General features: G+C 33.7%; 5 protein-coding genes and 1 long non-coding RNA gene across 7 annotated transcripts; 1 reads left to right on the forward strand and 5 right to left on the reverse strand.

The window, feature by feature from the left end:
- Positions 1-2,735: 2,735 nt before the first annotated feature.
- LOC106429326 (peptide methionine sulfoxide reductase A3-like) lies at positions 2,736-3,859 on the reverse strand. Its single transcript, XM_013870078.3, has 2 exons — positions 3,471-3,859; positions 2,736-3,199 (listed from the first exon to the last, which is right to left on the reverse strand). Exons 1-2 carry the CDS (start codon positions 3,777-3,779, stop codon positions 2,951-2,953), a joined length of 558 nt encoding a protein of 185 aa, XP_013725532.2. The 5' UTR covers positions 3,780-3,859; the 3' UTR covers positions 2,736-2,950.
- A 1,893-nt stretch (positions 3,860-5,752) lies between these two features.
- On the reverse strand, positions 5,753-6,804 carry LOC106429354 (peptide methionine sulfoxide reductase A3-like). The gene is made up of 2 exons (XM_013870105.3): positions 6,391-6,804; positions 5,753-6,209 (listed from the first exon to the last, which is right to left on the reverse strand). The coding sequence occupies exons 1-2, from the start codon at positions 6,697-6,699 to the stop codon at positions 5,964-5,966; spliced, it is 555 nt and encodes a 184-aa protein (XP_013725559.2). The 5' UTR covers positions 6,700-6,804; the 3' UTR covers positions 5,753-5,963.
- A 3,512-nt stretch (positions 6,805-10,316) lies between these two features.
- On the reverse strand, positions 10,317-11,946 carry LOC106364464. 2 transcript variants are annotated; one of them, XR_001273211.3, is made up of 3 exons: positions 11,431-11,889; positions 10,963-11,317; positions 10,317-10,877 (listed from the first exon to the last, which is right to left on the reverse strand). It is a non-coding gene; the product is annotated as an uncharacterized LOC106364464 (long non-coding RNA). The 2 variants fall into 2 exon arrangements; XR_007328881.1 differs by having other exon boundaries at positions 10,317-11,317; positions 11,431-11,946.
- Positions 11,947-12,606: 660 nt separating this feature from the next.
- On the reverse strand, positions 12,607-13,821 carry LOC106443036 (blue copper protein-like). The gene is made up of 2 exons (XM_013884651.3): positions 13,350-13,821; positions 12,607-13,080 (listed from the first exon to the last, which is right to left on the reverse strand). Exons 1-2 carry the CDS (start codon positions 13,681-13,683, stop codon positions 12,674-12,676), a joined length of 741 nt encoding a protein of 246 aa, XP_013740105.2. The 5' UTR covers positions 13,684-13,821; the 3' UTR covers positions 12,607-12,673.
- A 211-nt stretch (positions 13,822-14,032) lies between these two features.
- Positions 14,033-15,796, forward strand: LOC106443048. Its single transcript, XM_013884658.3, has 2 exons — positions 14,033-15,002; positions 15,187-15,796. Exons 1-2 carry the CDS (start codon positions 14,768-14,770, stop codon positions 15,402-15,404), a joined length of 453 nt encoding a protein of 150 aa, XP_013740112.1. The 5' UTR covers positions 14,033-14,767; the 3' UTR covers positions 15,405-15,796.
- A 742-nt stretch (positions 15,797-16,538) lies between these two features.
- Positions 16,539-17,907, reverse strand: LOC106441387 (oleosin-B6-like). The gene is made up of 2 exons (XM_048768881.1): positions 17,565-17,907; positions 16,539-17,383 (listed from the first exon to the last, which is right to left on the reverse strand). The coding sequence occupies exons 1-2, from the start codon at positions 17,819-17,821 to the stop codon at positions 16,822-16,824; spliced, it is 819 nt and encodes a 272-aa protein (XP_048624838.1). The 5' UTR covers positions 17,822-17,907; the 3' UTR covers positions 16,539-16,821.
- Between the last annotated feature and the right edge of the window lie 1,422 nt (positions 17,908-19,329).

A 19,329-nucleotide genomic window follows, 5' to 3' on the forward strand; every position in this document is an offset into this window, starting at 1 on the left:
TGAACTTGGAAAGTGACAAAGGTCCAGCGTATGCTAAGTTGAACCAAGAAGTTTAGGTGGAAATCTAACCAATATTGTTTATATCTCAACTGATTATTTATTTGTCATCCAAATGGAAAAAAAAATAGTATGAAACAAAATTTAATATGCAACTGAATCGATCATGCACCAGTTTAATGTAATCGAAATGAAATTAATTTTGTAAACCGAAATTAAATTGTTCATATGTATAGATAACTAGAGAAAACTTTAAATATATTTTATTATCATTTCTTACAATATATTTATCCAAAATTACACACCACCAACATTTTTGGTTTCTGCTTAGTCATAACTCTTCAAGCCAATTGAACCAAAACAACAAAAATATATCAAACCAGGCCGAATACTCACTTTATTCACTCTCGTCGTACGCATTTAAATTAGAGAATATATTTATATACTATGTCTTAAAAAAAAGAAAAAAAAATATATATATATATATATATATATTTACACCAGTATTATATGCTCAATTCTTTGTAGGAGCACATTTTATATTTATCAATAGCATTTAAATGGTGTAGATACGAGTCTTACTGCACTCAGAGCATGAGCAGCAGCGAACCTTGCAATTTCCGATTTCCAATGTTTTTTTTTATTATTTTTTTTTTTTCGTTTGATTTAAAAAAAAAATATAAACGAACTTATCGCGGGCCGCCACGTGTCGTGGGGCCCGCAGAACAGTAACGAGACGGTATCACTCCAGCGAACCTGCACGAGCCGGGTGTTGGGATTGCAAAATCCCGTGTCCAACTCTATCTTATCTTATTAGTACGATATTGTCCACTTTGGGCCTTAGAAGCTGGCCCGGATGGATTTACTTTTGGTTTCCTTCCCAAAAGGCCTCATACTATTAGAGTTGGACTTCTCTTTATATATTAGACTTTCCTTTGTCTAATATCCGATGTGGGACTTAACTTGTTATCTCACATTCCCCCCCTCAAGCTAAGGATCACATATATCTCGTGTGTTTCCTTCGGCGAATTATCTTCGGTACCACCTTGTACCAGTAATCGCAAGGCTTCCTTTGAGAATATTTCTCCCACTACATATCACAGGTTCCATGATCATCTTGACTGTTTCTGCTGAACCTCCCTTATTCTTACTTGAAGGGTATTTTGGTTTTCTTGCAAATCTTCGTCAACCTGGTGCTCTGATACCAATTGTTGGGATTGCAAAATCCCGTGTCCAACTCTATCTTATCTTATTAGTACGATATTGTCCACTTTGGGCCTTAGAAGCTGGCCCGGATGGATTTACTTTTGGTTTCCTTCCCAAAAGGCCTCATACTATTAGAGTTGGACTTCTCTTTATATATTAGACTTTCCTTTGTCTAATATCCGATGTGGGACTTAACTTGTTATCTCACACCGGGTTTATTAAAATTTGATTATTTTAATATTTTTTTGCCTCAAAAATCGTGTGAACTCTAGTCTTGATTCTTCAATGCGGATGGTCTCAATTCATTAAGGCTCTAACCTTCGACCACCCTATTGCCGAGCTCTACGGCATCATCGTAACTGACATTGAAGCTGTTGCTTTATCCTTTGATTTTGTTTCTTTTACTTGGATCTCTCACGAGTCACGAGAGAAACATAGATGCGGATTTATTGGCTAAACATGTTTTGTCTGCTGAGTTAGCCTTAGAGCACCATTAACCTAGCACCCCAAGTGGGGTGCTTATTTTATTTTTATTTTTTAGTTTTTTATCTGATTTTTTTTTTAAAAAAAAAAATTAAAAACGAGCCAATCACGGACCGCCACGTGTTAGTGGGGCCCGCGAAACAGTACAAGATCCAACAAAACCCGACACTTAATCTGGCGTCTTTGGCGTCGCTGCTTCGTCTTTTGCTGTGGAGCCCACCCTTTAGCACTTCTCCAAGCGTCCCCGTTAATCCTGCTCTTAATGGCCTCACCAAACAATGGTTAAAAACTTAAAATATTGAATGAATGAAAGTAAGTGTTTCAAAAGAAAAATAGTGTAGATATACTTGGTTTTTTGTCAAATAGAACATATGTGTTACTTATTGTGAATGATTAAGATTAAAATCTACTAAGATAGAAGATATTTTACTAATTAAGAACGATTGAATAATTAGAAATCTTATTCCTCATCAAATGAGCAGAGCTATCGACAAAGTCATTTGAAACCGCATCCTATCTCTGAACTACTCCACAACTCCAAGGCTGCACGGCTTACTCAGACGTTGGTATCTTATCCCCGGCAACTGATAGCTAAGGCATTATCTTTCATTGTTTGCTCTTTCCATCTGTAAATGACTATATTGTTTTAAATTACTCAATAAATTTGAAATTTCAAGAAAATAGTTAGAAAGCTTAAAAAAAACATACACATTTTTAGGAAACATACACTTTTGTGTTCGCATTCAGTTTGAAGTTTTCAAAAAAGTTGTTAACATTTCTACATCTTATTATGCACTGAGAAATACAAATCAACAACACACACAAGCAAACAAACAAAAAAGGATCAGTTGCAGCCTTGCAGGTGTATCTACTAACTTAGGCTCTTCTTGAGCTATCGGAGAAGGAACAGTTGCAAGTAAATCTACTAACTCAGGTTCTTCTTTCAGCATCAAAGGATCCATTTTGATAGATCAATATGTGAAAGAAAGGATGGGACTAGTGATTTTCTTAAAGTGTTGTATTGTTGTTGATGGTGAAGCAAATGGCAATAAGAAACCTTATTCAGCATATTATTTTTTCATCCATAAGATTCGCTCAAATCTAAACAATCAATAATTCAACAACATCAATAGACATCTTTATAGTCTCTAACATGAAACAAGAAAGTAACTTGTTACACTTATTAGGGATTTGGTTGATGTTCATATTGTGCAACAAACAAGTCTCTAACATCCTCTGTTTTGGGAGAGGAAACTCAGCATTTTTAAGCCATAGCAGCGCTGCACATGAGTGGACTGTTACAGGCTATGCCACTGCAGGACTGCCCACCCTTTGACAGGTACTGCTGATGATACTCCTCAGCTCTATAGAATTTCTTAGCTGGTAGAATCTCAGTCATGATCTTACTCTCCATTTGTTTCTGGTGACGTTCCATTGACACCGCCGCTTGTTTCTCCTGCTCAGGTGTGTAGAAGTATATCCCTGATCTGTATTGGGTTCCAACATCTTTTCCCTGATAACAGTTCATGTCATTAGTCACGGTAAACTACATGTATATCATGTTAATATCACTTCACATCATCAAATGTTACACATTCGATTTGGTATTGCAAATGAATTGAATAACTAGCAGATTAAAAAAAAAAATACGCATTGATTTTTTTGTGTTATGTTTTCAGTTTTAAGTTTTTAAAAAAGTTGTAACATTTCCACATCTTTATTATGAAAATCTTAGAATTACAAATCAACAACACAAAAAAAAAGTCTTAAATCGTATAAAGTACCTGGCGATTCAAGGTGGTGGGGTCATGTCTAGACCAGAAGACATCAAGCAGAGACTCAAAGTTGCACTCTTTGGGATCATACTGAACCCTGACAACCTCTGCATGGTTCGTTGTGTTCGTGCAGACATCCTCGTATGAAGGATTGTGGAGGAACCCTTGGGTGTATCCAACCTCCGTATGAGTCACACCGGAGACTCTCTGAAACGCCAGCTCCACGCCCCAGAAGCATCCAGCGGCGAACTGTGCAAACTCATTTCCCGGCGCCGGAACGTCATTATCGTTTCCCTGAGTGATAGCAGAAAGATTCATCGCTAAGTTTTCTAGAGAGATTATTAGAGTTTATGTATATTTTTTTTAGAGAATGGAGTTTATGTATTTGCATCTAGATACACTCCATACATGACCTATATATACCACCTGTATAGCTAACCATGGAGTGTATATACTTTGTGTTTCCGTCCAGATACACGATCTATAAATACCACATGCCATAGTTATCATTAATTAGAGTGTATATGCTATGTAATTCCATCCAGATACACTCCATTCATGATCTAACTATATTTATCACGTGCTAGATAAAGTTGAAAAACGTTAGAGTGTATATCCTTTGTATTTCCGGCCAGATACACTGCATACAAGAACTATAATTACCACCTGTATTTTTTTTTTGGTAAAAAAACAACACCTGTATTGTTTTTTTTTTCTATCTAGAATAACACAAGTATTGCTACCATTAAAAAGAACATTGGCGTGTATATTCAATGTCTGTCCGTCTAGATACACTCCATACATGAACTATAACGAGAGAGATGCGTTTTGGTAGCGATCGCGATTAGCAACGGGGAGTTTGAATCGCAATGGTCACTGAACTTGGACAGTGAAAAGTTAAGGTCCAACATGTGTATGCTATTCGCTAAACTGAACCATATAAAGTTGAACCAAGAAGTTTAGGTCGAAATCTAACCAATATATATATCTCAACTGATTTTATTATTTTGAGAAGACATAGGAAAAATTCCATTTCTCTTGTCACTATGGATTCCGTAGCTTCACCGTCAATCAACAACGGTGATTTCCTTGTTTTTTTTGCCATGGAAACACAAAAATAGGCTTTTCTAAAACCTAAATCTTTCATATTTACGAACATTTTATTAAAAAATAAAAAACTTATTTTATTATTGTCATCCAAATGAAAAAAAAAAATAGTGTGTCACAAAATTTAATATGCAACTGAATCGATCATGCACCTAGTTTAATGTAACCGGAATGAATTAATTGTAAACCGAAACTAATTGTTTTTTTTTTTGAGAACTCGAAATTAAATTGTTCATATCTATAGATATTAAATGATAAATTTGTTGACAAAAAAATGATAAATTTAAATATACTTTATATTTGTTTCTTACAATATATTTATCGAAAATCACAGACAGAATCAAACCACCAAACATTTTTGGTTTGTGCTTAGTCATAACTCTTCAAACCAATTGAACCAAAACAACAAAAATATATCAAGCCAGAGAATATATGTACACTATGTCTTCAAAAAAAAGAATACATATATATACACTCCTTCTATGTAGACGCACATTATATTTATCACTATAAATATTATACGAAAACAATATTTTTGAAGTATATAAATGGTGTAGATATATTTTTTTTTGTTAAATATAATATGTGCTACTTATTATGAATGCTTAGGAATAAAAAAAATAGAAGATATTTTATTAAGTATGATTAAATAGTTAGAAATCTTATTCCTGAACAAATGAGCAGAGCTATCGACAAATTCATTTGAAACCGCATCCTATCTCTGAACTACTCCACAACTCCACGGCTGCACTGCTTACTCAGACGTTGATATCTTATCTATGGCAAATGATAGCTAAAGCATTATGTTTCATTTTTTGCTCTTTCCATCTGTAAATGACCATATTGTTTTAAGTTGCTCAATAAATTTGAAATTTCATGAAAAATAGTTAGAAAGCTTAAAAATAAAAACATACACATTTTTCGGAAACATACACTTTTGTGTTCGCATTCAGTTTGAAGTTTTAAAAAATGTTGTTAAAATTTCCACATCTTATTGTGAACTGAGAATTACAAATCAACAACACACACATGCTAACAAACAAAGAAGGATCAGTTGCAGGTAAATATACGTAGGTTCTTCTTGAGCTATCAAAGAATCCATTTTGCTAGATCACCATGTGAAAGAAAGGATCAGATTGGTGATGTTGCGTTGTATTGTTTGTTGATGATGAAGCAAATGGCAATAAGAAACCTTATTCATCATCATATTATTTTTTCATCCATAAGATTCACTCAAATCTAAACAATCAATAATTCAATAGACATTTATATAGTCTCTAACATGAAACGAAAGTAACTTGTTACACTTATTAAGGATTTGGTTGATGTTCATATATATTGTGTAACAAACTCGTCTCTAAACTCCTCTATCTTGGGAGAGGAAACTCAGCATTTTTAAGCCGTAGCAGCGCTGCACATGAGTGGACTATTACAGGCTATGCCACAGGACTGTCCACCCTTTGACAGGTACTGCTGATGATACTCCTCAGCTCTGTAGAATTTCTTAGCTGGTAGAATCTCAGTCATGATCTTACTCTCCATTTGTTGCTGGTGACGTTCCATTGACTCTGCCGCTTGTTTCTCCTGCTCAGGTGTGTAGAAGTATATCCCTGATCTGTATTGGGTTCCCACATCTTTTCCCTGATAACAGTTCAAGTCATTAGCCACGGTAAAAGTAGTCAAGGGATAGTTTCACTACATAGATATGTTATTATAATAAGTATTGTTCTCTATCTAAAGTCTTAAAACTTTAAAAATTTAGCAATCTCCAACATAAAAAGTTTAAATCCTGGGACCAAGTTAAGAGAAACCCATAATGTACCTGGCGATTCAAGGTGGTGGGGTCATGTCTAGACCAGAAGACATCAAGCAGAGACTCAAAATTGCACTCTTTGGGATCATATTGAACCCTGACAACCTCTGCATGGTTCGTTGTGTTCGTGCAGACATCCTCGTATGAAGGATTGTGGAGGAGCCCTTGGGTGTATCCAACCTCCGTATGAGTCACACCGGAGACTCTCTGAAACGCCAGCTCCACGCCCCAGAAGCATCCAGCGGCGAACTGTGCAAATTCGTTACCCGGCGCCGGGGCGTCATTGTCGTTTCCCTGAGTGATAGCAGAAAGATTCATGGCTAAGTTTTCTAGAGAGGAAAAAAAAGTTTTTAGAGAGAATATTTAAAGTTTATTATGTATTTGCATCCAGATACCCTTCATACATGAACTATATATACCACCTGTATAGTTAACCTTAAAGTGTATATACTATTGATTCCCGTCGATATACACGATCTATAAATATCACATGTATAGTTATCATTAAAGACAATATTAGAGTGTTTATGCTATGTAATTCCGTCCGGATACACTCCATACATGATCTAACTATAAATATCACGTGTTAGATAACGTTATTTGACCCTAAAAAAAAGAAGATAACTTTAAAAGAGCGTTAGAGTGTATATCATATTGTACTTCCGTCCAGATACACTGCATACATTAACTATAATTACCACCTGTATTGTTTTTCTCTAGAACTAAAATAACAGCTGTAAAAAAATAAAAATTTAACATTAAAATGAAGATTATAGTGTATATACTATGTCTTTCCGTCCAGATACACTCCATACATGAACTATAACGAGAGAGGTGCAGCGAAACGGAACACGGCTCTTAGAAACTGCGAGTTTGAATCGCAGTGGTCATTAAACTGAACTTGGAAAGTGAAAAATTAAGGTCCAACATGTATGCTATTCGCTAAACCGAACCATATAAAGTTGAGCTAAGAAGTTTTTTTTTTCTAACCAATATATATTATGTTAAGACATGTGCAATTGCGGGAAATAAATCGTTATATATAAAAATAATTTTTATTTTTTTTATTATTTTTATGTTTATTTATATATAATTAAATTAAAATAAACATATAAATCAAAGCAATACTTCTTGTTTATTTAAGAAATTTGTTTGGTAAGTAAATCAAAACAATCATTTTATTTTTTATATGGTATATGACTAAATTTCAATGATATGGACATATATATATATATAATATATTTTAATATAATGTGCAAATTTTTCAATGCAAAATTCAAAATTAAAATCTTAAGGTTTCGATATTTTTCAATACAAATTTAAAAATTAACATATATATATATATATGTTATATAGTTTAATTTTAAACTATATTAATATATAATGTGAATGTCTATTAAATGAAACTCATACGATTTATCATCATTTGTATTTTTTTATTACAAAAGAGTTAAACCATTGATCACAAAATTTTAGTGTGAGACGTTTAACGTTTTTAGTAATTTACTGTCATTTTAAAATTCAAAATATAACATATAAAAAATTAGTTTTTATTAAATATTTAATGAGATTGTTTAGTATCTTTTAATAATACTAGGGGTCTTCACCGCGCTACGCGCGGTTAATGTTTTTTAAAAATGTTAATTTATTATCTTTACTATTATGTAAAAGCATGGGTTTGGTTCTTTCGTTTTTTTAAATATAAAAAACCATTTGGTTGTTTATCAAATTTGGTTCAGTTATTTTTGTTTTCAATTCGATTCGTGTAACAATTATAGTTAAAAACATGCTAGTATTTGATAAACTTTTAGTTCTGTTTTAGTTCTGGTTTTTGATTAAGCTTAAATACCTAAGGTAAAATACATTTTTGGTTTCTTGGATCATAATTGTTTAATTCAATAAATTTTAATACTTTGAATAAAATTATTGAAGTAATTTGGTTCTTTCGGGTAAACAGATTGGTTAATTGTGAACTTCGGTTCGGTGTTTGGTTTATGTGCATATGCCTAATTATGTGGATTGTTGTATTTGATTTTATATTTTTAAATCAATATATTGGTTAATAATTTTCAATATTTTGCTTTATTTCTTGTAAATTTTGAATATGACTTGCTAGAGACGTTTAGTCTATACCAATATATTTTTCTATTATAAAATATGTTTACAATTCATTAAACCAAATGACTTGCATGACTAACACACTTGGTTTGGTGTTATTTTTGCTTCTTAGCCGTTAATCTCTGCTGAATTCATACGTGGTATGATGTTATCTTAATATTTGGGATTTTAGGTATTTTTATGGGATTAATAAACTAAAGTTTTGTTAACGGTGGTGTGGCGAGTATTTATCACGCACTATTTTGATTATTTTTAAAAATATATACTTTCTATATTTAAATGAACCATGTTTTAGAAATTTTTTTTTTGTAAAAGATACATTTTACATATACAATGTATGTAATAATAGTAAATTGAAAACTTCAAAAATAATAATTATATTTACTAATTTTGTATTGGTTTAAAGTTATGGAAAATAGCTAATCACAAAATAATTCATATATAATCAAAATTTAATGTGTTTTCGTAATATAAGTGAAAACTCTAAAATATGTATTATTTTAAAACAGACATATTATGTCAAGTAGTTTTGAAATTTTACATTCTGTTCCTTGATATTCAATAGTTTTGTGAAAGTATCTATTTTTTTCATCTTATACAGAGCCACACAAATGCGAAATTACGATAAAACTTGTTTAATGAACATTTATTTTGTTACAAACTTTTTCTATTGTGTATCTCCTTAGGTCTACACCTTTTTCTATTTTTTTTCAGTTTTAGAGTTTAATTCCTAATTTCCTGTTGTTTTTTCTAAATGTTTAATTATATATTTTTTTTGTTATTTTGGTCTTCATTTTTCAATTTATATTTTTATTTAGTCTTTTCAGATATTTAGTTATATGTTCCGGTTTTAGTTTAGCCCTTGGTTCTGTTACTCTGTAGCTTGTGTATAAATGTGATATAATTATTGACAGGTTTTTCTTCTTTAAAATATTCCTCTCTTTTTTTCCAATAAAATATTCCTCTCCCCCAAAATTCATCCTTATATTGATTTTAGTATGATATTTATTTTTGGTAGTTTTTAGTTATATCTATTATATTAACAGAAAATTATACAGAACTACTATTTATATAACATTTTATTTACAATATTAATTCAGACTTAATATTCGATTAAAGGTAGTTTTATATTAAATTTGACAACAAAAAATTAACTATATTTAAAAATATTTTCAATCTAACATAATCAAAAAGATTCAAAAGTAAGATTTTTCCATGGTTATATCTGGATATTTTCATATATTTTAATTAATTTTATTTTTAAAATTTTAGTATATATATTGTATATACATTTAAAATATAATAAATTACACAAATTTTAAAAATTGAAATCAAATAATATGTTTAGTATGGTGAGCAAGCTGATGAAAGAGTTGTTTAAAATTTATCTATTATTTTTCTCAACCATATATCTTGTTCATTTGTTTTTTATGAGAAAATGCTAGATTCAAAAACAATTTAACTCTGTTTTTGATTTAAAATCAGTAAACATCTATTTTTATAACAGTCAAATGATTAGTTATAATATTTAACATAATATTTTTATTATTGGTTGTTATGTTTTTGGTCGAGTATTGGTTTTTCATTAGCTGTATGGATGTTTGACTTCTCTTAAGATAGTGTTGAATAAAGAGCAATTAAAATCTGAGTATGGGGTGAAAGATATAATAATTCTCTAACATATATTTAATTTCTTTTCTCAGAAAAAAATGAAAAGAAGTAGTTGATTTTACAAAAAAAAAAAAACGGATACATATTTTGCTTGAGCAGTAATGTCAGGAAACAACTTGTATATCTCTCTATAACCCTCAAGCGAATGCTTTCTAAAATTGGTGAGCTTACTTTTCATAAACCAGACAATATTGTAACTTGGCATTAGAGTGTATGACAGACCTCATAAGCAAAAACATCTGATCGTAAGAATTGAATACATATTGCTTTGAAAGTTAAAATATAAAAAGGGGTAAAAATAAATTGTGAACCCTTAGAATGATCCTTGTTATTTTGACCCTTCATTAGTCTCTGCAGAAAGAACGAATAAAATGGATTCTATGATGGTTTAAAAGTAATATAAATGACCTGGTTAGTAAGTCATGCTCTATCTCCATAGTATGAGCCGTTGGAGTAGCACGAGGCCTAGTAGTAGCCAAAGCTTCACTGCAGAAATCTTACTAATTCCTTTGGAAAAGTCTCTCAAGCTGTTCCACAAAGATCATGTCACATAGACATGTTAATGTGAGGCATGTTTCGTCCTAATATGTGAACTACTGAAATCAAATAAAATGTATCAACAGACTATTTGTAATAGACTGTGTTTCCCATTAGATCTGGTGCGCCTGGTGGTTGAAGAAAAACTGATAAGTATCACGCCTTTGGTGCTGTAACGTATAATAATTATAGTGAGATTTAAGCATTAACATTGCTTTTATAGTTCTACTACTACTATAAAAATCTATGGCAAACCTGTAACTGTGGAAGCCAAGCAATGGGGTCAATGATGGTATATGTTATACGGCCAGTCATCATGAGAGAAAGGGAGAGATAATTACGATGCTGTTATTGGAGCGGAACCTGAACCTGTCTGCGTCAATAGAGAGGCTGATGTCGTCAAGCACGAAGAGAACAAAGTTGTGCAAGAGGGAGATTGTTAAACTTTTCATTCAAAAAAAGAAATTGTTAAACTCTGATAAGCAACTCAATAAATCTCCTTGCTTCTGGTAGCTTAAAATTTCAGAAGGCTGTAAGTTGTTTCTGCTTTAGGATGAGGCGAGCATCGTGGAGCACGAGTAGAGGAGATGAACCCATGCATCGCAGTCCCCTGACTGAGTAGATATTAAACCTAAAATTCAAGGCCTTGTTTAATCTCATTTTGTATCAAACCCAAAACTCAATGAACTACGATGGAAAAAAGTCGGATATAAGCACTCGTACCTGTTCGTCGTATTGGAGGAGCTCCAACCCAATAAAGGTCCTGCCTTTTGCAATGTTCCAATAAAGGTCATGCCTTTTGCAATGTTTCTTGCTTCCCAGAAATGGATTAACCAAAAAAGGAGATCAATTTCGGCTGGTTCCTGTGAGACGTCACTAAAGATACAACGACGTGAGGCTTGCGGCTGGGGACTGGAGACTTTCCTGTAGATTTCATGGCGGTCGTTGTACCTTCTTCAGTGGAGGTTATGAATAAGGGTTTGGATTAAACATCAGATTAGAGCTTTATATAGAAGGAGAAAGAGGGGGAGCTGGGACGTCGGATTAAAAGAGGATTTAAGAGCATTACAGATTCACGAGGGTGGATTACAGTAACCGCGTAGTGGTGAAGACGAAGAGGAATAGTCGTAAAAGAACAAATATGGACGCTTAACACGTAAGCTGACATGGTCATTTAAAGCAATCCTATTGGCCAATTTTTTAATCCTACGTGGATAGTCTAAGAGGAGCTCATATATTCCTTTTAGTATAGTATAGATGAGATTAAACAAAAAAAAGCTAAGATAGAAAAATTGTTATCTAATATTTATTATTCATAATCATTAATTGTGTCATATATACATTAATCATATTAGGTAATTCCATAGATTTCATTTAAGGAAAATGCGAGAATATTCTTTTGTACATTATTTATCAATTTGATAGTTAGTTTAAAAAATATAATATAAATTAAGATGGATCAACCTATTTTTCTAATAATTTTGAATTTCATTCTCATGGTGACACGTGACTACAAAACAATATTGTAATGTTTTTCAATTAATATATAAGAGATATGTTATATCTCAACTGTTTTTTTAGTGTTATCCAAATGAAAGAACAATTGTATGAAACAAAAGTTAATATCCAACTGAACCGATCATGTACCGAGTTTAATATAATCGGAATGAAATTAATTTTGTTAACTGAAATTAAATTGTTCACATCTATAGATATTAAAGGATGAACATATACTTATTATTAGTTTCTTAAAATATGTCTATCCAAAATCACACACAGAATAACGTAAACCACCAACATTTTTGGTTTGTATCTAGTCATACTCTTCAAACCAATTGTTACAAAAATAACAAAAATATATCAAACCAAACCGATTACTCACTCTCGTACGCATTTAAATCAGAGAATATATATACATTACTGTATATTGAAACTCTTAAGTATACTATATGAAAACTCTTATATTTTAGTTGTTAATAAAATACAATATTAACGGAAAAGTAAAAACCATCAAATATACAAAATAATTCATACTGCCCCTCAGGCCGCGGCCACCAATATGGGCAGCCGAGCTAGCAACCCCGGTTGCAGGGTTATTCTTTTTAGAAGATGGCTGGAGAATTCCTGCGGGGGCGGCCCGTGGAGCGCCCACAGGGGCCGGAGATGGGCCATTGCCTTGGACATTGACTTGTAGCCTCATACCAGCAAAGCAATGGAGCCGGTTACCACATACAAAGAACCGGTCTCCCGGTTTGGACAGAGCAACGGTCGTGTTCCCATTTGTGAACGTACGGATGGGGTCCGTAGTGTTGCAGCTTTGGAAGTTGTCTTTCGCCACTTCGTAGACACTATGCGACGATGAGTATTGGAACACTGGCAATTATAGATGGATCAGATTCAAGCAATTATAATTAGTCTTAGTGCATTTACATACGTTTAAATCGATGAAATAGCAATCGTGAATCTATAAGAAAACTGAGAAAATCAGGTTGATCACTAACCATAGTTTCATAAAATACTTTCATCATGAAACTGCAATATCAATTTTTTTTTTTTTTTTTTTTTTGTTTTGGATAAGGTAAAGTATAGGCTAATGCCTATATATTTTAGAAGTCAATGGATGCATGTATTATGATACTTACTTAGAACATCACCGACAGAGAATCGCTTGCCTAAAGGCCAAGATTCAAGATCGGAGCTTATGTCCCAACCGGACGTGTCTCCCACAAAGTATGTAGTTGCGTTGCATCTTCTTGTTACTAAAATACCAAAATTGATGCAGAGATTGAAAATAAATAGCTTCTTCGACGTCTTCTCCATAATTGACGCAACTGTGAAATTTTCAATAACTTGAGTTTTAGTTTTAGATGCATATATGTGTCTGTAAACATATATAATATGTGTGTGTGTATGGCATAGCTTAAGGTTGCTCATAGGTGGATAACCTAATATCACAACCACCAAAACATATAACATCTGCTTTTTGTTCCTTAGCCTTTGTTTTTTTCTTAATGAATTCTTCGTGTTTCATAATTCATAGGATTCTTGTGCTGTTAGGTAAAGTCCACAACCCTAAATGGCTAAATATTCATGATGACAATGGACAGATAGTTTTTTTTTCTTTCTCCAATCTATAATACATTCACAAATATTAGTACACGGACCATAGATAACAAAAACAAAATCAGTTAATGATATTAACTAACAAGATGCAACTATTACGTTAATTTATTTTACATATGTCTATTAATTATTATTTACTTCTTCTCATCTTTCGAAAATACGTGCTTGGATTTGGAATTGGCATCGAAAGGGTGTTGAACTTCTTTGCCTAATCGGGACCAAACCCACCTAATATGCTTTCCAGAGATTTCCCTTGTAACTCCTTTTATTTCTGTTGGAGTATTCATAAAATAAAATATATTTAATACAGTTAGACGCTCGTATCCATTGTATATAATGCTTTTCTTTTGTAATACTCCTTTCATTCCTTAAAGTTCCATATTTTAAATTTTTTACACATCTTAAAAAACACATTAAATTTGCATGATATTTTGTGTTTATCTTTTTTTCATAATTTTAAACCAATAAAAATTGAATTAGAGCAATTAAGTTTTTTGAAATTTGCAATTGATTAATAAAATATGCATTGAAAATATAAAAGATGGATCTTATTGAAACAATTTTTTTTTTTAGAATATGTAATTTTAAGGAACAAATTCTTTTGTAATAATATGTAATCGGTCTCGTAATATTAAATATATTTGCTTATGTGGTGTTACAGAAAAAAATTTGCTTAATTATGTGGTTGTGAGAATAAGAAAATTCGTATATCTGACAGAGTCATAGCTTTGATCCAAATCACCGAAGCCATAGGCTGAAAAGTAGCCACCAAATTAAAAAATTAAAAGAAATTAGTAATGAATTACTTGAAAGTTCTCGATTAATTAAAAATCAACACCCCCACAAAGGTCGTCTTTTTACCTTTTTAGGTTTTTTGGGCAAAAAAAAACTGATTCAATCCTTACTACACACCACAAGACTGAGACAAAGGCAAAATATGTACCGATCCGCAAGCTGGAGCCGCGTGACTGAGGATTACTCAGTACCTTGGTCTGCGCCGAAGGGATTATGGAAAGGCCTAGACGAAGACGAGCCGACTACATACGACCCTACGAGCCAGGAAGTGACAAAGAAGGAGAAGTCACGTGTCAAATTTGCTGAAAACGCTGTTCACATAATCCCCTTTGTCCTTCTCGCTTGTGCTCTCATCCTTTGGTTTTTCTCTAACCCAAGTATGTACGTATACACTAATATTCATGATCATGATCTTAACTAGACTATATAAGCTATATACTGGTTTGATTCTAAATATGTGAAAACATTCTATTTTATATGTCCTCGTCGCTGATTTAGTAATCATGCATGGACCTTTAACAACAATGATTTTTTGGGGGTTAAATTGATTTGATTATATAGATGTAGATGTTGGGGTAAAAGAGGAATCAATTGCGGCTAGGATCAAAGGATTAACGATTGAAGGAGACATTGACAATGACAGCGACGGAACTCAGACCGGATTCTTAGGCACCGCCACAGAAGTGGGAGGTTCATATAAGTCGAAGCTAAAACGCGACGTTAATAAGCGTCATCGGAGGATACAAACTTCAAGGAAAGTGGTGAAAGGATTTTATTAGTATTTTTTGGGGGCTAAAAAGGAGTTCCCTACATTTTAACAACTTAAATCGATTTTTATTTCCTATTTTCCCGCATTTTGATTGAGATGTGTTACTTTGGTTACGTTTTGCTTTATACTTTCTCAAATAATATCCACCAGAACTACATTAATGAAAAAAAGTCTAATGATAAAGAGCTATTCCGTTGGTCTTATTTCCTACTTATTTTTTTTTTTAACAAACGACTATAGACTATAATTATAGAAAGTCTTTACAACAACAAAAAAAAAATCTCTACAAAATATTTCTGAACCTACCAAGTTTGCAAAACAGAAACGGCTGTCGAGGTCTTCTAGGATATAAAAGATGCTTCTAAACACATGTGCCAGATCTAGTGCTACTCTCCCCTTCACTCTTCACCATTTAAACGCTGTCGTTTTGATTAACGTCTTAACTTATCTCCCACGGATCAACCCAGAAATAGAACACCATTGCCAATTATTTAAATCTTAACGTTAATCACAGTTGTCTTCTGTAAATTAAAGTACTATAAATGTTTTTTTTTTTGAAAATAAGTAATATAAATGTTGTAGTATACTTTATTGATGCATCTTTAAATTTTTTAACGATTTCGTATCTTTCACCATACTCCGTTGCCGACTCGCGCCCCTTAAAATATTGATCGACAATATTATAGATGTTCATGTCACAAAAATTAACCGTAACGTATAATATATGTTTTTGCATTTTTCGTATCAAAAATTTACAGAAGGACAGGGTAAACCTATTAAATATATTAAACTTCTCATTTTATTTTCCCTTTTATAAATTCTCCTTTGAGTTTCCTTAAATTTTAATTTTATTCGTAAGATGAAATCTCTATAGTTTTTTTTTTGATAACTGTAGTGTGATTCCAAAGGGTTTCTAGGCCCAAAGACTAATCACTACGAAGCCCGTAGGATCTACGTTTTCTTACTACTTAAAGCGTCCTGGGTGGTCAAAGGGAATCGAACCCAAGACGGTACTCACAGTAGTGAACCATTAAACCAAAACCACCTGGTTAAAATAAAACAACTATAGAAATCTCTATAGTTGCTCTTAACTTTTCTTCCCCTCCCTGTTATTAGATATCAGAAGCTAACTCGACTGCATATATAATGAAATTAATTATTACCACGTTATATGAATTTTATCTTCAGTAAACATTGTTGATTGTAGCCTGATTTTCTTTTGCCTTTTCTTTTAAAAATCATAAACACTTTTAGCATTACATTATAAATTTATTCAAAAGCCTTTTTGTTCTTATAGGTGGCATAAATTCATGAATAAGTACACAATGTATTCTAAATTTTGGAATAGATGGACCAATGTCCTTTACTCTTCCATGAAAATTATCTTTTCCCATGTGTTTAACACAATTCCTATATCAAGTTCCATCTTATGAACTTTCATCATCAGATGAACCCTCACGTGAACTTCTACCGAATATACCTTTACCCTTGGATTTCTCTTTGTCTTTACCTCTGGATTTACTTTTTCTACTCTTGGATTTACCTTCACCTTCATGTTTACCTCTTCCATTGGATTTACCTTTACCTTTGGATTTTTTTCCACCTTTAGATTTGCCTCGGTCATTGGATTTCTTTCCAAATCCTGGTATATTAATTAATGCTTCTATCAGCTTGCTCTTAATAAAGCTTGGCATTTCGAAAAGAGATAGGAAGGATGGCGGAGCTGGTGGAGCTGCCGGAGCTGGCGGCGCTGCTGGAGCTGGCGGAGCTGGCGCTGCTGGCGGAGCTGCTGGAGCTGCTGGAGCTGGCGGAGCTGCTGCTGGAGCTGCCGGAGCTGCTGGAGCTGCCGGAGCTTCCGGAGCTGCTGGAGCTGCCGGAGCTTCCGGAGCTGCTGGAGCTGCCGGAGCTTCCGGTGCTGCCGGCGGAGATCCAGTCGGGGGAGCTCCTGCAGGAGGTGGATTGTTCGCCGGCTTCACTCCCATCCTATGCCTACATCACACAAACAAGTGTGTACATACGTATACGTTAAAAACAACTTCGTATCATACTCTTATTTATTACTTTGACAACTTATATATGGGAGAGTTATGGGGATTTGGACCCTAGCACGTATGTGAATAATATATAAGCATTAATTTTGAGTGCAGACATATCATTTGTTTAGTTTTACTTTAGGAGCCAAATGATGAGACCCACGGCCGTCACTCCGAAGAGGGCAAAAGTGCCCAGCCCAGTTGCTAGGAGAGTCGTGGCTATAGTGGCGGGTACGAGAATGGGACTGAATATGATGAAAAGCGGCGTGGATACGGCAAACACCACGGCCGAACCGGCGAGTGTTACACCGGCGAAGCCTAAAAAGACTACGGAGGCAAAGGAAGCAATAACCACCTTGATGAACTCTAACAATGGGATGAGAAAAGAAAACATTCTTCCCTCTCTTTGTGAATGAGTCTGAGCTGTTTCTTTTTGAATTTCGTCGCTAATACTTTCTAATGGTTGGTTTAGTGATGGGAAGAGAGAGTGATTTTAAGGAGTTGTGTGGTCTACGACGACGTGCACGGTAAACCTGCATGCGAAACGACTGGACTATATATTCTACATCACGTCACATAAATATTCTTCTTCTTTTGTCATGTTTTTGGCACCTTTTTTTCTTTCTTGAGTTCTATACTCATGTGGTTTTGTCTGGTTACGGATGCATTGGTAGGAAGAAAAACCAGTTCTTGTTTTAGTTTAAACCATTCTCCATAGTTTTATCACTAGATTAGCTTCTTGTGTTTCCACCGTTGATTCTTTGTGGGGGTTGTTTCTTCTTTCAGGTGAAACTTCAGAAACATATATAATACAGATGCGCTAGGGCTCATATACAAAAAGGGTCTTCAATGTGCTTCAAGGATTCCGTAAACTGAAGGAGTATGTTTCCCTGCACTCCTGTTATATCGTTCCTTCACTCTACCATCCAGAAAACAGATGTAGTTCTTGAAAATTTGGGGTTTTAGTAGTTACAGTGGAAACTTATAAGATTGTTGGACCATGATCCATCATCGAAGTTGGGTTCGGAAACAAGTGAGTGGGAAGAGATCAAGAGTTCGAAGTCGAGCTCGATGATAAGCCTCGTGTTCGATTTCGAACTGAGTCAAGGAAATCCCAAAGAATCGGCAACTACGTGACTAAGAGGAGGCGTGGATATCGGAACGAATGCAAGGAAAAAAAAAAAGGAAGACGAGGGAAGAGGACATGGAGACCCGGATACATCGACTTCAGGGAAAAACTGGTTAGAACAACAACGATGTAAACATATTTGAGCTGACAAAAATGAACTGTTATTAATGATAATCGGTTTACAAGATCAAAAAGTGTCAACAAGAATCAAAATCTAATTGGTGAGAACCAAGAAATAAGAGAGGTCGATGTGTTTGAAAGAGCTTGATGTGAAGTCCTTTTTTCTCTAGTCTAATACAAACAAACGCCCTAAATTGTACTTAGTGTTGATTTTATGATCCACAGAGACCTATCACCACCTTGACTTTTCTGACTTGAAATCATGTTTAGGTCAAAGGACTTTATAGAGGAGCAACATCCTCTTTATCTTTGAATTCTTCATCTCAGAAGAAGCGATCTTAGAGTAAAGAAATAGCTAGGAAGTTCTATCGGCAATCACTCCAACGCTGATGTTTCCTCTACTTTTCTGTTAATGTATGTTCACTAGATTTGGATCAGTGTCTGTGTGTGTTTAGAGTTTAGACCAACATTGGGCTCAAATAAATGTTCTGCCAAAGAGTCTTATGCAAGAAACTTCCGTATCTATAATCATGGGTTTTTGGGAACAAGAAATCCAAATGTACTAGTCTGAAACTGTGGGTTAAATAGTTGTTAAAGCTACAATTATAGGGCCCAGAGAGAGAGAGAGAGAGAGAGAGAGAGAGAGAGAGAGA

The sequence above is a fragment of the Brassica napus genome, chromosome A3 (assembly GCF_020379485.1).
Source record: "Brassica napus cultivar Da-Ae chromosome A3, Da-Ae, whole genome shotgun sequence".
NCBI lineage: Eukaryota > Viridiplantae > Streptophyta > Magnoliopsida > Brassicales > Brassicaceae > Brassica > Brassica napus.